The sequence below is a fragment of the Hyaena hyaena genome, unplaced genomic scaffold, assembly GCF_003009895.1.
Source record: "Hyaena hyaena isolate Hyena2069 unplaced genomic scaffold, ASM300989v1 scaffold_879, whole genome shotgun sequence".
Lineage (NCBI taxonomy): Eukaryota > Metazoa > Chordata > Mammalia > Carnivora > Hyaenidae > Hyaena > Hyaena hyaena.
This window is the reverse complement of record NW_024081510.1, coordinates 97,597-115,183: the sequence shown is the minus strand read 5'-3', so window position 1 is coordinate 115,183 and position 17,587 is coordinate 97,597. Positions and strand designations below refer to the sequence as shown.

General features: G+C 54.0%; 1 protein-coding gene across 2 annotated transcripts; it reads left to right on the top strand.

Moving 5' to 3' along the window:
• Positions 1-8,703: 8,703 nt before the first annotated feature.
• On the top strand, positions 8,704-12,146 carry RNF187 (ring finger protein 187). 2 transcript variants are annotated; one of them, XM_039220269.1, is made up of 5 exons: positions 8,704-9,704; positions 10,103-10,207; positions 11,166-11,258; positions 11,459-11,686; positions 11,840-12,146. In XM_039220269.1, exons 1-5 carry the CDS (start codon positions 8,991-8,993, stop codon positions 11,840-11,842), a joined length of 1,143 nt encoding a protein of 380 aa, XP_039076200.1. In that variant the 5' UTR covers positions 8,704-8,990; the 3' UTR covers positions 11,843-12,146. The 2 variants fall into 2 exon arrangements, with proteins under 2 accessions (XP_039076200.1, XP_039076201.1); XM_039220270.1 differs by lacking the exon at positions 10,103-10,207 and having other exon boundaries at positions 8,711-9,704.
• Positions 12,147-17,587: the final 5,441 nt, after the last annotated feature.

Genomic DNA, 17,587 nt, shown 5'->3' with positions numbered 1-17,587 from the left:
CCTTTAGGGAAAAGCTCCAATTCTTTCCCAAAGTTACCAGCGTACACTCTAACTGAATTCAACTTGCCTCTGTAGGTTGATACTCTCTTTCAGTGGCTTTTTTCCCTGCAACCATTGACTGGTCTTGACGTTAGAAGTAAGCAGCTTGAATGCTTTTTGCATCTTCCACTGATCAGAGCCTGGAGCCTGCTCCAGATGCTGTGTCTCCCTCTCTCTCTCTCTGCCTCTCCCCTGCTCACGCTCTCTCTCTCAAAAAAATTAAATTTAAAAAATTAAAAGAAAAAGAAAACAGATGCCTTGCCTTTGGCCTCCCTGCCTCCTTGCTTCTGGGCACTGGGGCCTTCTGGTCACACCTCCCTCCTGCCTAAGTGTTGGCTATCCACACGGTCACCAGACATCCACCCATAATCCTGAGCTTGCAGCTTGGCTGTGGCCTCCGCAGCCTCTTGCTGTGTGTCTTGTTTTGCTATTTTAAAATACAGGGGTCTTGTGGGAGGGTCCCCTCCCTAAGGGGAGAGAAAAAAGGGAAAGAAAACTTCGAGGTCACCTGGCTATGCGTCTAATGTGATAACATCCCTCATGACCTTGTAAACTGAGACTACTTAATTAGACTGCATGTTTGCGTGTGATACCATATATGGGAAATAGAAAAATAGAAAAATGTATTTTAAAAAAACTACATTTGGTGCCAGTTCTTTGGGTACAAACACAACTGAGCAGTGTCAGCATGAATAAAGCTGTTTCTTGGAAAGAAAAAGCCTCGGTGTAACAACTCTCTGTGCGAGAGTCCTGCTACAGTCTTACTATTATTATTCAGGTAGGCAGAGGCCAACAGATGAGGATGTGACTACTGTCAGAGAGATAGCTGTTGGGGGCGCCTGGGTGGCTCAGTCTGTTAAGCCTCTTGATTTCAACTCAGGTCATGGTCTCACGGTTTGTGGGATCGAGCCCTGCATAGGGCTCTGTGCTGACAGCGTGGAGCTTGGTTGGGATTCTCTGTCTCCCTCTGTCTCAAAAATAAGTAAATACACATTAAAAGGAGAGCGAGAGAGAGAGATAGCCAGCACACTCAGTTACCAGAAGAAATGGTGCATGGCTGCACATGGCCCAGTGGGGAAGCCCTGGGTCTGCAGGAGGCAGAGGGCAGGGGGACATGTGGGCAAGACCTTTACTGCCGTCTTTGCAGGACAAGTGAGGTGGGGCCCAGCTAGCAGGCTCAGGATTGGCCAGTTTATTTCGTGGGCTGTGGGGTGCAGGGGCTGTCCCATTGTCTGGCACCTGCCTGGGGCATGAGGGCACAAGAACGGTGTCTGAGGAGGCAGTCCTTGGCCCCAGAGCTTTGGGTTGAGTAGTTTGCATATGAGAGTCACACTCTTGGGTGAATTGTTTCCTGTCTGTAGGAACTGGCTAGCCCTGGGCTGGGGTCATTCTTCCAGTGCCCCTAAGGCCCCAGATGTCAGGGCATCAGGATGCTTAAACTAGGAGGCCAAGTGCTTCTAGGACTTTCTCTGCTCCTTCTTTCCTCATGGGGCCACCTCTGTGGGTTACCGGGGCTGGGTCAACCCTGAGTCCCCCTCTCAGCTTCTTCATGCCTGACGAGACATCCTTGGACTCTGGGAAGTTGCCCCTGTGAGCCTGTGCTGGACTGCAGCAGCTGAGGAAGGGACTAAGTGGTCTGTGGCATGCAGTCCAGAGCTTAGTTCTTTGGGGACCTTGACAGAGGTCAGAATTGGAGGCCTCAGCTTGGGACACACCGCTGATGCCCTGTTCCTTGAATCTTCTTTTCTAGAGCTTCAGTTTCATCTCCCTCAGATGTGCTGTCTCTGGACAGCATCCAGATACGGCTGTCATCCACATGGTCCAGCATGTGATCCTTAGAGGGTGTAAGAACCCGATGTCCCAAACTGGAGCCAGGAAGGAAGCATGCTGGTGTTCTTACCAGCCTTCAGGGATGGAGAGTGGAATGGGCTGATTTTGTTCCCCCCAAAAACTATGTTGGAGCCCCACCCCCAGGACCTCAGACTGTGACTGTATTGGGTAATAGGGTCCTTAAACAGGTGGTTAAGGTGAATGAGGTCATAAGGTAGGTCCTAAGCCAACAGGACTGGTATCCTTACAAGAGATCAGGACACAGACAGGCACAGAGGAACGACCTCATGAGCACACAGGGAGAAGATGGCCGTGTACACACTGAGGAGAGGCCTCAGGAGGAACCAGTCCACACCTGGATCCCAGACTCCTCCTCCTCCAGGACGGGGAGACAATATATGGCTGTTTTTGAGCTGCGTGGGCTGAGGTATTTGTTATACAGCTTGAGCTGACTGAGACAGGATTTAAGAGTTTTAGAAGAAATTTGAGAGGTGCATCTTGAGTCTGAAGGATGAGCAGGGTCCAGAGCAGCCCCTTTAGAGCTTGAGTCTATATGCTTGTTAATATCCAGATTACACCAGAGTGACATGCCCAAAGGGCATGGAATCTTCACACCCCTTCCCCAGCGCTTCACCCTGGCGTCTCTTCCATTCGGGCTGTCCCTGAGTCATATTATTTTGTAATAAACCACTCATCTAGCAAGTGAAACATTTCCCTGAGTTCTGTGAACCCCTCCAGGACATTCATCAAACCCAAGGAGGGGCCCTGGGAACCTCTGATCTGTCACCTGTGGGTCAGAGCACAGCTGATGCCTGGCCTTGGGGTTGGTGTCTGAAGTGGGTGTGGTTTTGTGAGACGGAGCCCCCAAGCCTGTGGGGTTCACATAGACAGGGTCAGAGCTGAGTTGCACTGTATGACCTGATGAGGTTTTATGGGGTGACAATGAAGTTCGTGGGGCCCGAAGCTGATGGCCAAGAAAAAATTCTTGAAGATGTCTTTGGTGCAAAGAGGTGATTTTTATTACAGCACAGGGACAGGACCTGTGAGTAGGAAGAGCTGTACTGGGGTCCTGATGGGTAACTGATTATATACCCTCAGTTTGGGAGGGGGTCATGGACAGAGTAAGCCTCCAAGGTATTCTGGAAGCAAGGTTTCCGGGACCTTGAGGGGCTGGCTGTTGCTAGAGAAATGCCATTTATTTAGTAAAACCTCAGTCCTGAGACCCTTCAGATGTATATCAGGGGCCATAAGCTCGGAGTATGGTTGCCAGCATATATCTTGGGAGAGTCGAGATAAAGAAAATCAGGATTCGGGGCCCAAATTGGTACAGATAGTTAGAGCTTCCCTGAGCCTTTCTCAAGGATTTTTCTGGCCACCTGTGGTTTGCCCTAGCCATTTTATTCTAATTTATGGGTTTGGATCCACTGTTATATGCCCTCTAGTAGGCAGAGTTGCAATCTCTTGTCCACCTAGAGGAAAGACAGTGACAATCCTTTGGGGCAAGAGGCGTCCCTGCTGAGCCCCCAGAGTCACCTGGATAGCCTGGGGCCCAGAGACTCTCTGGAAACCCCAACTATGGTTCCTGGGGCAGGGGAGCATCCTCCACCAGTGACCCCCTTTGGCCTGGTGAGCCTCCCCAAGAGAGACCCCTGTCCACCCCCCCACCCCCCCAGTTGATATGTCTTTCCTCCAAGGAGGGGTGAACTGTCTTCCCTGTACTGAGACAGCATCTAGTTTGGCAAACCAGTGTTGGGCCATTTCTTTCTCCTGCCCCCCTCGGTTCCCCCGTCCCCCCCCCCCAGGCCAAAGATTTGGTCAAAGGTTTTCCCACCAGGGCCTGAAGGGACAAAGGGGGCAATCCTTCCTCCCACAGAGGGACACTACCGAGAGCTGGTGGTGTCCAGGCTGTGGATGCAGATGGAGGGGTGTGAGTTCAGGATCACAGCCAGCAGGGGGCCGACGGGGGTTCAGGGTCCCAGACATCGGGAGGCTGGAGGCAGGGGCAGGGTCCCAGCCAGCGGGGGCTCTGGCGGGGGGGGGGGAGCGGGGAGAGTCAAGGTTCCAGCTAGCAGGGCTTCGGCGGGGGGTATGGGTCCCAGGCAGCGGGGAACCGTAGGGGGACAGGGTTCCAGCTAGCGGGGAGTAGGGTCCCAGCTTCACAGAGGCCACCGGAGCAGCGAGGCCCCTACCCCCGGTCCTGCGGACCGCAGCCCGGCAGCTACAGCACGCCAGCAGACGTCCCCTCCCCGCCCCCTCCCCGCCCTCTGAAGAGTTCAGAATTGGACTCTGACAGAAGCACGCCTTTCCAGGCAGTGAACGCAGAGAAGGACGGAGTGGGTCCGCATAGGAGAGCGCGCCCCGAGGCGTCCCGCCTTCGCCTTAGTGTTTCCATTTTCTCTTCAGGTCCTGCCACTGTTCTCCCGAGTCCCCTCAGGGCCTCCCTTCGGTGCGCCATTTTGGATCTTGCCCAAAAAGCACTAAGAAACCGCTCTGCAAATATATTATAACGAGGCCGTGGGTTACTTTGGGGCGGTAGTTGCGGGAAAGGGGAATGGCGCATGCGCGATGTTCGGGCTCAGCGGGCGGTTGGAAGCTTCCACTCTGCGTCCGCGGGAAATTGGTGGTTTCGGTCTTTTTCCTAACAGCTGGCGGGTGCCATTCCCTGCTCGCACCTGGCCTACCCGGCCTGCTGTATCATGCGGGGCAATGAAAGTTAACTACCTCCGATTCCTTTTCCGCCTGCCAAAAGTGACTTTTGCAGAGTCAGAATTTTTTTTTTTTTTTTTTTTAGAGAGAGACAGACCGTGAGCAGGGGAGGGGCAGAGAGAGAGAGGGAGACACAGAATCCAAAGCAGGCTCCAGGCCCTGAGTTGTCAGCACAGAGCCCAGCACAGGTCTCAAACCCACAGACCGGGAGATCATGACCTGAGTGGAAGTCTGATGCTCAACTGACTGAGTCGCCCAAGGTGCTCCAGACTTTTTCTTTATAAGCAAACTCTATAGTGAATGTGGGGCTTGAACTTAGGGTCATGAGATCAAGAGTTGCACACTCTACCGACTGAGCCACTCAGGCACGCTTTGAGTCCTCTCTTTTTTTTTTCCCTCTCTCTCTTTATTTTTTTAAACATTTAAGAAAATTCTTTAAGATAAAGAGGGTGTGAGAGGGGCAGAGGGGGAGAGAGAGAGAGAGAGAGAGAGAGAGAGAGAGAGAGAATCTCAAGCAGGCCCCATGCCTGATGCAGGGCTCAATTTCACTCTGGGATCATAACCTGAGCAGAAATCAAGCGAGGGGGTTGAGCCCCCCCCCCCCGCCCCCTGGCCTGGTGGCTTCAATCATTTCCCTAGGTGCAGAGCTGACCACAACCGCAACTTTACCATCTCTCTGGACAGCCTGATTTATGAGAATAGAACTTAACGTACCGTGACCCCAAATACCATAAAACATGTATCAAACACAAGTTAGACATGGGGTAACTATTTCCTGTAATGAAAAGTATAGGGAAGGAAAAACCATTTTCTTCTACCCTTCTTGGGTTCATTGGCTGGGACCCCAGAATTAGACTGACTAAAAATAATAGAGGAAACGTTTATTAATGTCTATGGGGCATAGCACTTAAAGGAGAAGATGATGGGATAGTGTGATCTATAGCTATTCTTTCAGAAGCACAGGTGAAACCTGGACTTGGAATCTGATTTTGGGGAAGTCTTGTAGGACTGAGCCCTTCACCTGTGGGGTCTGAGACTGTCCCTGGGTAGACTTGAGTTAAAATTGTACAACACCCAGCTGGTGTCACAGAGAATTTCTTGATGTTGGGGAAAAGCCCGCATAGGAATTTGGAGCAGATCTAAGGGGTTATGAAACAATGTTTGTGATTTCTCATTTCCCCAAGTCTCTCATGCACACATTCAAATGGAGGGCTACTACATTTTGCTCATTCTCTATTATTCAAACTTGGAGGCTTTTTACTTTTTGCCCCAAGTAAGGATGGGACAAACGTTTCTTCAAAACAAAAAAACCAAATCAGGAAAGGCTTTATTTCTATTTTGGGCTGTTTTAATAGAATATATTTTTTTAAAAAGGAATTCCAATGTTAACAAATCTGAAGGTCCTTACTACGTATTACTACATTGTCTCCCAGAAGCAGTATTTGCAAAATCAGGGTTTTGAGAGGTATGCTAGCGTAAGAGTGAAAACAGTCTTTATGTTCCTATTTCCTTTTTTAAAAAGTTTGTTTCTGAGAGAGAGTGAGCCTGAGCAGGTCAAGGGCAGAGAGAGACGGAGAGAGAGAATCCCAAGTAGGTCAGCACTGTCAGTGCAGAGCCTGATGCAGGAGCTCAAACTCATGACCCGTGAGATTATGACCTAAGGTGAAATCAAGAGTCAGACATTTAACGGACTGAGCCACCCAGGTGCACCTGTTCCTATTTCTTTTTTTTTTAAAGCTTTTTAATAGTTTATTTATTTTTGAGACAGAGAGAAACACAGCATGAACAAGGGAGGGGCAGAGAGAGAGGAAGACACAGAATCTGAAGCAGGCTCCAGGCTCTGAGCTGTCAGCAGAGAGCCTGACGAGGGCTGGAACCCACAAACCTTGAGATCATGACCTGAGACAAAGTTGGACACTTAACTGACTGAGCCACCCAGTGCCCCCACCTGTTCCTATTTCTTAGTAACTGATCAGAGTGGTGTATTCAGCAATGGTGTGTGTGTGAGAGAACTGACAAATCCCATGGGGATGGGGTAGTATTTCTCTGTTGTACTTTTCTGTACTAAATTTTATGAACTCTGTATTATTTGTGGCTGAAAAGTTCGTGCTTGGCTATTTACCTTTATTGTTCCTGATTATTGTTACACTTTATCGCAAAGTTTGCTCAATTTCTTTCTCTCTCTCCCTTCCTCCCTCTTTCCTTTCTTTTTTTTTTTTCTTTTTCTCTCTCTTTCTTAACTTTTCTCTCCACTAAGTTTTTAATGTACCTAATGAATTAGGTATGCTGGGCTCGAAGCCCTCTTCTACACATTATTCCACAGAACAAACCCTCATTCACTAGTTACACTTCCCACTGCCTATTTACTGCATTCTCAAGTCCATGCCACGTTTTTACAAACATACAAAAATGGAAACCAATGTAACTCAGAAGATTTTGCACTTACATGGAAGAACAGACTAATTTTTTTAATTTAAAAGTTATGCTAAAATTAACACAAGAAAATAACAGGTATTGGTGAGGATGCGGAGAAAGGGGAACTCTTGCACTGTTCCTGGGAATGCAAACTGATGCAGCCACTCTAGAGAACAGTATGGAGCTTCCTCAAGTTAAAAATAGAATTATCCGGGGCGCCTGGGTGGCTTAGTCGGTTAAGCGTCCGACTTTCGCTTGGGTCATGATCTCACGGTTCGTGGGTTCAAGCCCCGCGTCGGGCTCTGTGCTGACTGCCAGCTCAGAGCCTGGAGCCTGTTTCAGTCTGTGACTCCCTCTCTCTCTGACCCTCCCCTGCTCACGCTGTCTCTCTCTCTCTCTCCTAGAAATAAATAAAACATTTTAAAAAAAAATTAAAAAAAATAGAATTATCCTACTACCCAGCAATTACACTGCTAGGTATTTACCTAAAGGATACAAAAATACAGATTCAAAGGTACATGCACCCCAATGTTTAAAGCAACATTATCAGCAATAGTCAAATTATGAAAACAGCTCAAGTGTCCAATCAGGAATGAATGGATGAAGATGTGGGATGTTATATTCATAAACACACACATACATATGCATACAATGAGATATTACTCAGCCTTAAAAAAATTAAATCTTGCCATTTGAAACAACATGAATGGAGGTAGAAACGTATTATGCTGAGTGAAACAAGTCAGTCAGAGAAAGACAAATATACGATTTCACTCATATGTGGAATTTAAGAAACAAAACAAATGAACATACGGGAAAGGGGTTTGTTTGGGAGAAACAAACCACAAGAGACTTAAATATAGAAAACAAACTGAGGGTTGATGGAGGGAGGTGGGTGGGAGATGGGCTCAATGGATGATGTGTATTAAGGAGGGCACTTGGGATAAGCAGTGAGTGGTGACTCACTAAATTCTACTCTTGAAACCAAACTGCACTGTACATTAACTAAAATTTAGATAATTTTTTTAAATGTTTATTTATTTCTAGGAGACAGAGAGAGAGACAGCGTGAGCAGGGGAGGGTCAGAGAGAGAGGGAGTCACAGAGTGAAACAGGCTCCAGACTCTGAGCTGGCAGTCAGCACAGAGCCCGACGCGGGGCTCGTACCCACGAACCACGAGATCATGACCTAAGCGAAAGTCGGACGCTTAACCGACTAAGCCACCCAGGCACCCCAAATTTAGATAAATTTAAAAAATAAAAATTATGTAGTACTAAATTACTGATTTTTTTTTTAACTGCCTATTGGTTGCTTTTAACATAACAACAAAACAGATTGCTCCCCCTCTCAATTTCCGGCCCACCACCCCTACCCCTCCACAGAGACGTGCTAACAAATGTCCTGGGGCTTGTAGCTCTGTGTCATCTCGGGTCTCCGTCTGAATCAGTGAGAACTCCCTCGCTCCGGATTCCTCTACGCCAAGGGATGCCCGGGACAGTGGACCGCACGCTCTGCGGCTGGGTTCACGGGGAGAGGTGCGTGCCCAGCGGCTGCACGGGGACAGGGCCCACGCAGGAAGGTGCGTTGCGTGCAGGATGGTTGCATACGACGAGGTCCGCGCGTGGCAGTTGCACGAGGAAAGGGCCCACGCGGGGTCGCGCTCGCCCAGCGATTGCAGGAGAGGAGGGCCCACAGAGGCGGTTTTCCAGCCCCGCCCCAACAGCGCAGGAGCGGAGAGCTAGCCGCCCAGGTCCTAGCAGCTTACAAAAGACTTTTAGAATGTCGTCTTCATATACTAATATGACACTCTCTCACTTTCGTTCACGAGCCATTTAGGGGGAAAGTGACCATCCTGGTAAGACTTCAGGGTGCGAGGACGTGGGTCGGCTCGCGGAGACGGAAGAGTAAAGCGCACCGCTGCCAGGACCTGGGAGGGGTGGAGTACATCGCTGCCAGGACCCCGGAGGAGAGGCGCACACAGCTCTCTGGACCTTTCCCGGATGAGGATCGCTGCCAGAACTCCGAAGGGGGAGGGGCGGGCATCCCTGCCAGAACCTTGTAGGGGGAGCACGGCTGCCAGGATCCCAAGGAGTGAAGCACACCTCTGCCAGGACCTTGCGTGGAGCGCACCGCTGCCAGGACCCTGCGTGGGGCGCCCCGCCGTCCCCGCCCCGCGCGTCCCCGTCGCCATCCTGGTCCCCGTCCTTCACTCTCCGGCCGCGCTCTCCATCCCAGTTCCTGCTCTCCGCCGCGTCTCCGGCCGGCCTCGCCCGCACGCCCTGGTCACCGTCCCTCCACCCGCGCCCTCCCCGAGGGCCTCCGCCGCCGCCGCCCTGGCGCTCCCCGCCGAGGCCTCCTGCGCCCTGTGCCAGCGTGCGCCGCGAGAGCCGGTGCGCGCCGACTGCGGCCACCGCTTCTGCCGGGCGTGCGTGGTGCGCTTCTGGGCCGAGGAGGACGGGCCCTTCCCGTGTCCCGAGTGCGCCGACGACTGCTGGCAGCGCGCGGTGGAGCCCGGCCGCCCGCCGCTCAGCCGCCGGCTGCTAGCGCTCGAGGAGGCTGCCGCTGCGCCCGCGCGCGACGGCCCGGCCTCCGAGGCGGCGCTGCAGCTGCTGTGCCGCGCCGACGGGGGCCCGCTGTGCGCCGCCTGCCGCATGGCCGCAGGGCCCGAGCCCCCCGAGTGGGAGCCGCGCTGGAGGAAGGCGCTGCGCGGCAAGGTGCACCCGGGCGGCGACCTGTGCGCGGTCCATCCCCGGCCCCAGCCCGGGTCCCCCCCGACCTTCCCGACTGCTCCGTCTTCCCTTCCCCAGACCCGGGACGGTGCCCAGCCGTCCGTCCTACACCCTCAGCCGGTGTCTTGTTTCCCAGCCCTAACCCCGGTTCCCCGCCCCCAACCTCTGCCCGTGTCGGGTTCCCCCCTTGCCCTCCAACCTGGGTCCCCGTCCCCGGGTGGTGTCTAGGCTTCCCCTCACCCGCCGTTGGTTGGTGTCCTCTCCCCCATTCCCAACTCGGATTTCTGGCCTTAGACGGTGCAGTCTCCATTCTCCGAACTGTGCCCAGTCGTCCATCCCTTTCGGGTCCCCAACCCTATGATGGTACCCTGTCTCCAACCCAGGTCTTCTATCCTGGATTGTGCTTGGTTACCCATTTGCCAGACGTTGCCGTGTACCCCCATTCCTTCTCCCCGGGACGGTGCCCTCTCCCCTTATCCCCCAGCTCGGTAAGGCGTCTGTGCCCGCCCCCATCCCTGAACCGTGTTCTTTCTCCACCTCCGACACTCCTCCGGCTGAGCCCGGATTCAAACAGTTCCACCCCTCCCCTCCCTGTACTGCAACCGAAGATGGGGTCCATCTGGCGGCCCCACCCTCGTATCTCACCTCCTGCACCTCATTGCCCCACCTCTAGGGGTGACGTCACCGCCACTGTCTTTCCCCTCCCTGAGGTTCACTCTGGTGGACAAGGTAGTCAGCCTGGCTGTCCCCTGCTGTGGTCCAGTGCACCTCCCTTCCCCTTTACCAGGACCGTTTTCCCACTGGATCTCCTTGACCCCCACCCACTTGGTTCTGAAACCTTCGCTGTGCTGTGGACCATTGCATGCGGTTACCTAATCCTGGGGAGAAACCTGCCATTGGAGAGAGGCTGGGGGCCCCTGTAGAGCTGGGGGCACAGTGTTATTTCAGAGAGTAAAGACAGGTTCGTTCTTGGTGCTGAGACAGTGTGGTTCCTGCCCACCAGTGGGGAGGGAGGAGAGAGCATGGCAGCAAACTATCAGGGGGTGGGTCCTTGGGTCCCTGTGAGCAGTGGGTAGTGGCCAGGGGCTGCACTGTGGCTGCAGCAGGTGGACAGGAGCTGGGCTCTGCTCCTGCTGGAGGACCCTAGGTGTAGGTCAGTGCACCCTTGAAAGGCCATGCTCCATTCCTCGTTGGTGACGGTAACACTGGAGACCCCAGGGGACGGCCTTGTGTCTGGTTACCTGGGTATATTCATGGCAGACCCTTTCCTATCAGAGTTCCTTCTCAGGAGAGCTTAGCGGGGTTGCTGAGACCCCCTCTGGTCCCTGCAGTCAGTTTTCTCAGAGCCTGATAGGCCACAACCACACGCTTCCTGAGTCTGCCCTGGGACTGGGTGAATGGGACCCTGGACCTCTGAGCCCACCGGTAACCAGTGTGTCTTTCCAGGAGAACAAGGGGTCTGTGGAGATCATGCGGAAAGACCTGAATGATGCGCGGGACCTGCATGGCCAGGCTGAGTCTGCTGCGGCCGTGTGGAAGGCAAGTGTCCTCCGGCCCGGGGTCTGCCCAGGGAGAGGGTGTGGGTGTGAACCCTGACCTCATTTGGCAGGGATGCAGCTGAGTGATACGGGCTGTGCAGCAAACCTTCTCCCCAGGTGGGCAGAGGTGGGGCGGGAAGCCCCAGGGGTAGCCCTGGGACACAGGTGTCCCTCCCTGCCGCCCGCCTGCCTGCCCTGCAGGGACACGTGATGGACCGCAGGAAGAAGGCCCTGACCGACTACAAGAAGCTTCGGGCCTTTTTTGCCGAGGAGGAGGAGCGTTTCCTGCAGGAGGCAGATAAAGAGGAGGGGTCCCCAGAGGATGAGGACGAGGACGTGGACCCCGCCGAGCGCTTTGGATCCCTGCTGCAGGCTGTCTCGGAGCTGGAGAGGAGGCACCGCAATCTGGGGCTCAGCATGCTGCTGCAGGTGGGCCCCTGTGTGCCTGGACCCCAGGGGAGGGTGCCGGGGTGCTGCGGGGTGGGGTTGGGGACAGGTATCAGCGGGAGGCTGTGGCCCTGTGGCCTGGGTGTTCTCACAGCAGCTGCCTCTCTTCTCCCACCCCTGCCCCTCCCCCTGCAGTGATGTCCTGCCTCTGCTGGCTCCAGGCGGTAACAGCTCCATCCACGGTCGGCCTGGCCCCCAGTAGCTCCTCCATCACCTCTTCCTGGACCCGCAGCAACCTTCACCCCTGAGGGCCTGCACCGAGGTGCACACACAAGATGCATACCACAGGTGGCTGCCTTGGGTGGGCCAAGGAACCACTGTTCCCTTGCCCTGTGGGTGTTCGTGTTCCCCAGGCTGTAACCATTTCACTGTAGAGACCTGTAGCGGGGGTACCATTGATCCCAGTGTATCACGACTCTTCATAAAGCTCTTGTCGCTGCCACTGAGTCTCATTGGCCTGGGGTCTCCGTGGCCCACGGCTGTCACTGGGCAGCTCAGATTGTGCAGGCCTAGCACCTACCCCAATTAAATGCCACCCACAGTGGGGCCATTGCATTGGACATACAGACCAGATCCCCTGCACGTGCGTGGGGCATCCAGTGAGGGTTAAATTTGGGGTGTACGTGCAGGGAAAAGGTGGGGAGGGCAGGCTGGAGCTCCCCATAGCATCCATCCTGGGGCAGAGGACCAGGGAGGGTGTGGGTCACCCCCAAGCCTGCACGCTGACACCATGTTTCCTCTCACTCTGCCTCTGGCTCCCTTTGCTTCACGTTTTCTCTGACAGACAAAAGTGGCAAAGTTCTGACTTAGTGGTAGCATCATCGTGTACATTAGTTCAGGTGACAGTCACGCAGCACACAAGAGTGGAGATGTGGGGTCCCAGAATGTTGACACAGGGCCATTAAGGATGGCTAGGCTGGGAGTCTTCCCAGATCATATGGATTTAAGGTCTACAGGTGCATTCCTACGTTGCCAGCCGAGCCCTCAACACCACTGGCACCCTAGTTTCTGAGAGTTTGGCTGTGGTGGGCGCTCACAAAGCCCAGGAAAGAGGGCTTGCTCCACTCGGTTGCTTGGGGTCCCTCCTCCTGTCTGCCTCCTTCCCTGCCCAGAGGGTCTCCAGGGACGTGCTGTGTCCACACTGCTGTAGGACAGGGAGGCAGATGAGACTTCTCTCTGATGGGTTCCCCACCTCGGCTGCGTGACCCAGCCAGCTGCCTTCCTGCCTCCTCCTTGGAGGAGGCCAAGTAACCCTGATAAATGATCCTGCCTCTTCAGACCCAGGGGGGCGCTAGAGGCCTCTGGGCTCTAGATGTGAGCATAGGCGTGAGCATGGGCATGGGGAGGGCACCAGAGGGAGCCCCCTGGCTTGTGTCCAGCAGGCCAAGAACATTTCAGTGCAGATGCCCTGCGGCTCCAGCCAGGCCCACTACCCACTCGGCAGCTCCTCGAAGCGCCCCACCCGCCTCCAGGGCCTAACGGCCCCGCCCCCACTGGCTGCTCCCTGCTGACTGTCTGGCGCCCCTCTGGGGTGTGCCTCTATTCCCTCTGGAATAGTGTTGCTTCTCCAGATGTCTGCAAGGTCGAGTAGTCACCTCACCTTTGAGTCTGTGCTCAAACATCTTACAGAAACTGCAGGGGCTTCAGAAGCCTCTTTGTGAGGGGCAGGGGTCTTGTGGGAGCTCAGCTATGCCACAGTCCCCGGTTCTCAGTGAGTTCGCATGTGCATCCTTCCGAGTGATCCAGGTCTGCGCGGGAGCACGAGCGAGGGGAAAGCATGCAGGGCTCTGCGTAGAGGCCCAGAAGCGGTTTGTCTGCTGGAAGACTGGGGGCACTTTGAGGAAACTGGTTCCTTTCAGGGTAGTGCCCAGATGCCTTTTCCTCCAATCCCCATTGTCCGTCGCGGGGGGACCTGTTTGTTTTCCAGTTTCCGGGGTGCTGAGTCTATGGAGCAGAGCAACCCGCTATGGGGGACCCTTTGCACTCCGTGTGGGGTGCTAAGTCACCAGGTGCAGGACAGGAGCGTAGCAGGAGATGTCCACACCAGTGGTGGGCAGGCTCTGGGAAGGGCCAGGTAGGTGGTGCTCCAATTCATTTAGGGAGGAAATGAGAAGCCTGGGTCATGTGGGTCAGGATGCCCTGAGGGGATGTGGGCCGGAACCGCTACTTGAGACACCGGCTGAGAGATCCATAAACAGGAGAGGCAGGCCAGCCGGGAGATCAGAAGGGCCCCGTGCCTGGGACTCGTCCACCTCAGGCTTGATTAGCCAGAAAAGCTGCCAGAGCTCACAGAAGGCTATGGCACTCACAGTGACTGTTTATCACGGAGAGGAGACCGGTTAAGGTCAGCCAAAGCCAGAGGTGGGAAGCAGAGTCCAGTAAAAGTGCCCCACACAGAGATGCCGTGGAGTCCAAATGGGGACCAGAGCTCCTGCCCCACATCACGTGGTCAGGCCACCTGGACCGGCTCAGGGCCCCAGGGCAGACATTCCTAGCAGGCAGGGTGCCCCAGGGGTTCCGTTCAGAGCGCCCCCCCAGCCCCAACTACACTACCCTGTGTCACTGCACTCCAGCGTGCCTCGGATGCCAGCATGTTCTGGGGGGCGGTGCACCTCGGACAGTCATGGAACCTTGTTTGTAATGTTGAGAAGGCTGGGCGTGACCTGGGTCCCAGTTACTGAGGGGCTGGGTGCCAGTTTGGGGGCTGTGCAGTGGAGCTAGTCCTGCAGAGATGTGCACACGGTGCCCCGACCTGATGTGCTTGCCTAAGGGGAGCAGAGATGTCCAGGGAGAGACTGGTCTGCCAATGGTGTCCTGGATGCAGGCGCGGCTCCTCGCAAGGGGCGGGGCTGTGTAGACTTGGGCACTGACCCCCACCCTCTCCCCATGGGTGGTGGGGGTCTCGCGGTAGGGTGAGGTCACAGCATGAAAATATTGTCAACGCTTTCCTACCACTGGCAGGCAAGGGGGGGCACCCCGTGCTTGGAACAGTCCCCCAAGTGACAGACTGAAGCTTATACAAAATGCCTCTTCTGCTCAGCCAGGCGTCCCACGGCCAGAGTTCCTGCAGGCTTGCAGTCACAACTGACGTGGGTCCTACTGAGAAGACGCAGGAAGCTCCTGCTGATCAGGAAGCTGAGAGTAATGGGGTTGAAGGCCTGCAGGCAAGGGGGCGGGGTGGGGTGGAGAGGCAGGGACAGGTGCAGAAGAGGAACCAGAAGGCTACGAAGCCCAGTGAGAAATGCTCACACTCAGTAGTGCCTGGAAGTCACACTGGTTGGAGACGCAGCAGCTGAGCACCCCTCCCTGCTTCCTCTCTGCACACCTCCCCCCAAGTCCCTGCTCTGCTGCCTCATTTTGTGGTTCCAGCTCCCAGAGAGTTAGGGCCTGAGAGTTAAGGCCTAGTGACCATGGAGCCAGCAACCCCACTTGCAGGTGTCCTGTTGTGAAGATGTCCTCCCCAGGCCCACAGGGGGATGCACACACCAGCATTCGATGCTCTGTTGTCATGGCGGAGGGGGCAGGCAGGGCAGACACTAGTGCCAGCAAGAGGGAGGTGGGAAGTCCAATGGTGATAGAGGCCACAGACTAGGCAGCAATTCTGGAGACACAGGAGCTACACACAGGGGAACTTGGACTGGCTTGGGGCACCATGGTGAGTAACCATGAAGAAAATGAAGTATAAGATGGTACTATTTGGGGTGGCTGGGTGGCTCAGTTGGTTCTGACATTGGCTCAGATCATGGACTCACTGGTCTCATGAGTTAGAGCCCCATGTCGGGCTCTGTGTTGACAGCTTGGAGCCTGGAGTCTGCTTCGGATTCTGCCTCTGTCTCTCTGCCCTTCCCCTGTTCATGTTCTGTCTCTCTCAAATAGAAAATAAGATATTAAAAAATTAAAACAAACAGAGGACAGCACTATTACTGAAACTTAAAATGCATGAATGCAGATCAGGTCAAGGTTGCAGGACACTCTACAAACTAGTGAGTGATACCTGTCTGAGTAGGTGCCTGGGGGGAGGGGGGCAATGAGGATAAAGGAAGTGACAGCAAAGTAGAAGAAATGGTACCAAGTGACCCAGGGTGACCCAGTAAGGACTGATGTGTGTGTGTGTGGGGGGGGGCTATCTAACTCAGGACTTTATGCCTGGGAAGAAAGTCGGGTTCCAGGGTGGTTTAAGTTACTTGGATTTCTGTAACTGACTCCTCAACCGTGTGGGTGCAAGTGTGTTTGGGGGGGTTCCTGAGAAGCTTTTGGAATATGACAGCAGTGCACATCCTGGAAGGGGTTGGGGGCTGCAATAAATAAATAAAGAATACTGATTCTAACATGCAAGTACACTGGTCCGGACTTACAGATGCTGTGTCTCTCTGGCCCAGGACGCACCATGAAGATTTCTGGGGACTTCCTCTACCCTCCTCCTTTAGAATGTCTTCTTTTTACTTCTTTCCTGTCAGACTCTAGGCTGGGTAGGGGCCCCCAGCGGCAGCTGCTTCCAGAAGCCCCCTGCCCTGGGCCTCCCTCCAGGCTCTCAGGTGCGTCAGGAGCCGAAGCTGCTGTCCCCAGAGCATCCAACAACCTGGCACAGTGCGTGCCCAGCATCTTCTCAGAGAAGGACAGTTCCTGGAGGGGCACAAAAGGGCACAAATTGGGTAAAAGCTGAAACTAATTGGGTAAAAGCTGAAACTAGTCAAAGTGACGCTTGCTTGGGCAGAAGAAAGCAGTAAATGGGTGCTTGGGTGGCTCAGTCAGTTAAGCATCAGGCTCTTGATTTCGGCTCAGGTCATGATTTTGAGGTTTCTGAGACTGAGCCTGGCTACCTGATGACAGTGCTGAGCCTGCTTGGGATTCTCTCTGACTCATTCTCTGCCCCTCTCCCACTCAAACCTGTGCTTTCAAAATAAATAAATACACTTAAAAAAGCAGCAAAGTACCTCCCAGGCGCTCGCTCAGGAGCCCCCTCCATCAGGTGACTCATCAAGATTGAGGTGCTTCAATTCCTAACAGAATCTTACTCTGGAGGCTCTTTTTTTTAAGTTTATTTACTGTGAGAGTGAGAGCAGGGGAGGAGCAGAGAGAGAGAGGGAGATACACAGTCTTAAGCAGGTTCCAGGCTCTGAACTGTCGTTGCAGAGCCAGATGTGGGGCTCAAACACATGAACTGTGAGATCATGACCTGAGCTGAAGACGGAGGCTCAACAAACTGAGCCACCCAGGTGCCCCAGAGACTTAATTTAAATGAAACAAATACCCTGAAGTCCACCCCCACCGTTTGAAGATAATCTTGTGGACTCGGTTTTATTAAACCTTCTTCCATGAAGCGATGTGTTAGTGAGCCAAGTAAGTATAAAACCACTTACAAAGGAAGACGTATCAGTTAAAATATCAGCACAATAAATGGTCAAGTAAGTCAACCAGTCGGAATTAAACTTTCAAAGGACACGACAACCATTTCCACACTCTTGTGTCTCCAGGTCAGTTTTGAGCAAACGAGTGGGCAAGTTTATATAAAAAGCAACAGAAAATGCAACACGTGGGCCATAGATACAGACTCATGTCTCCTTTGCGCAGAACAATCATTTTGTAGACGGTCTCAATTCCACAGTAAAACTACCACTGAATTCGTTCTGTGACCAAGGATGCCGTGTCCTGCACCGGCAACCTCTCCCGGTTTCCCTTGCGCGCAGCCTTTCTTTCCTTAAGAATTTTATTCTGATCATGAGGCTCCGGAGCACCACCCCTTCACTCTCGAGACCCAGTGGGCCCTCGTGCCACTGCCGAGCGGAGCGCACGGCTGGGGCGCAGCGCCTGGCCCGGGCCACGGCGACCAAGAGTTAGGCGACACTCTCGGGCAAGGCCAGCCGCTCTAGTGCTCCGTGTTTC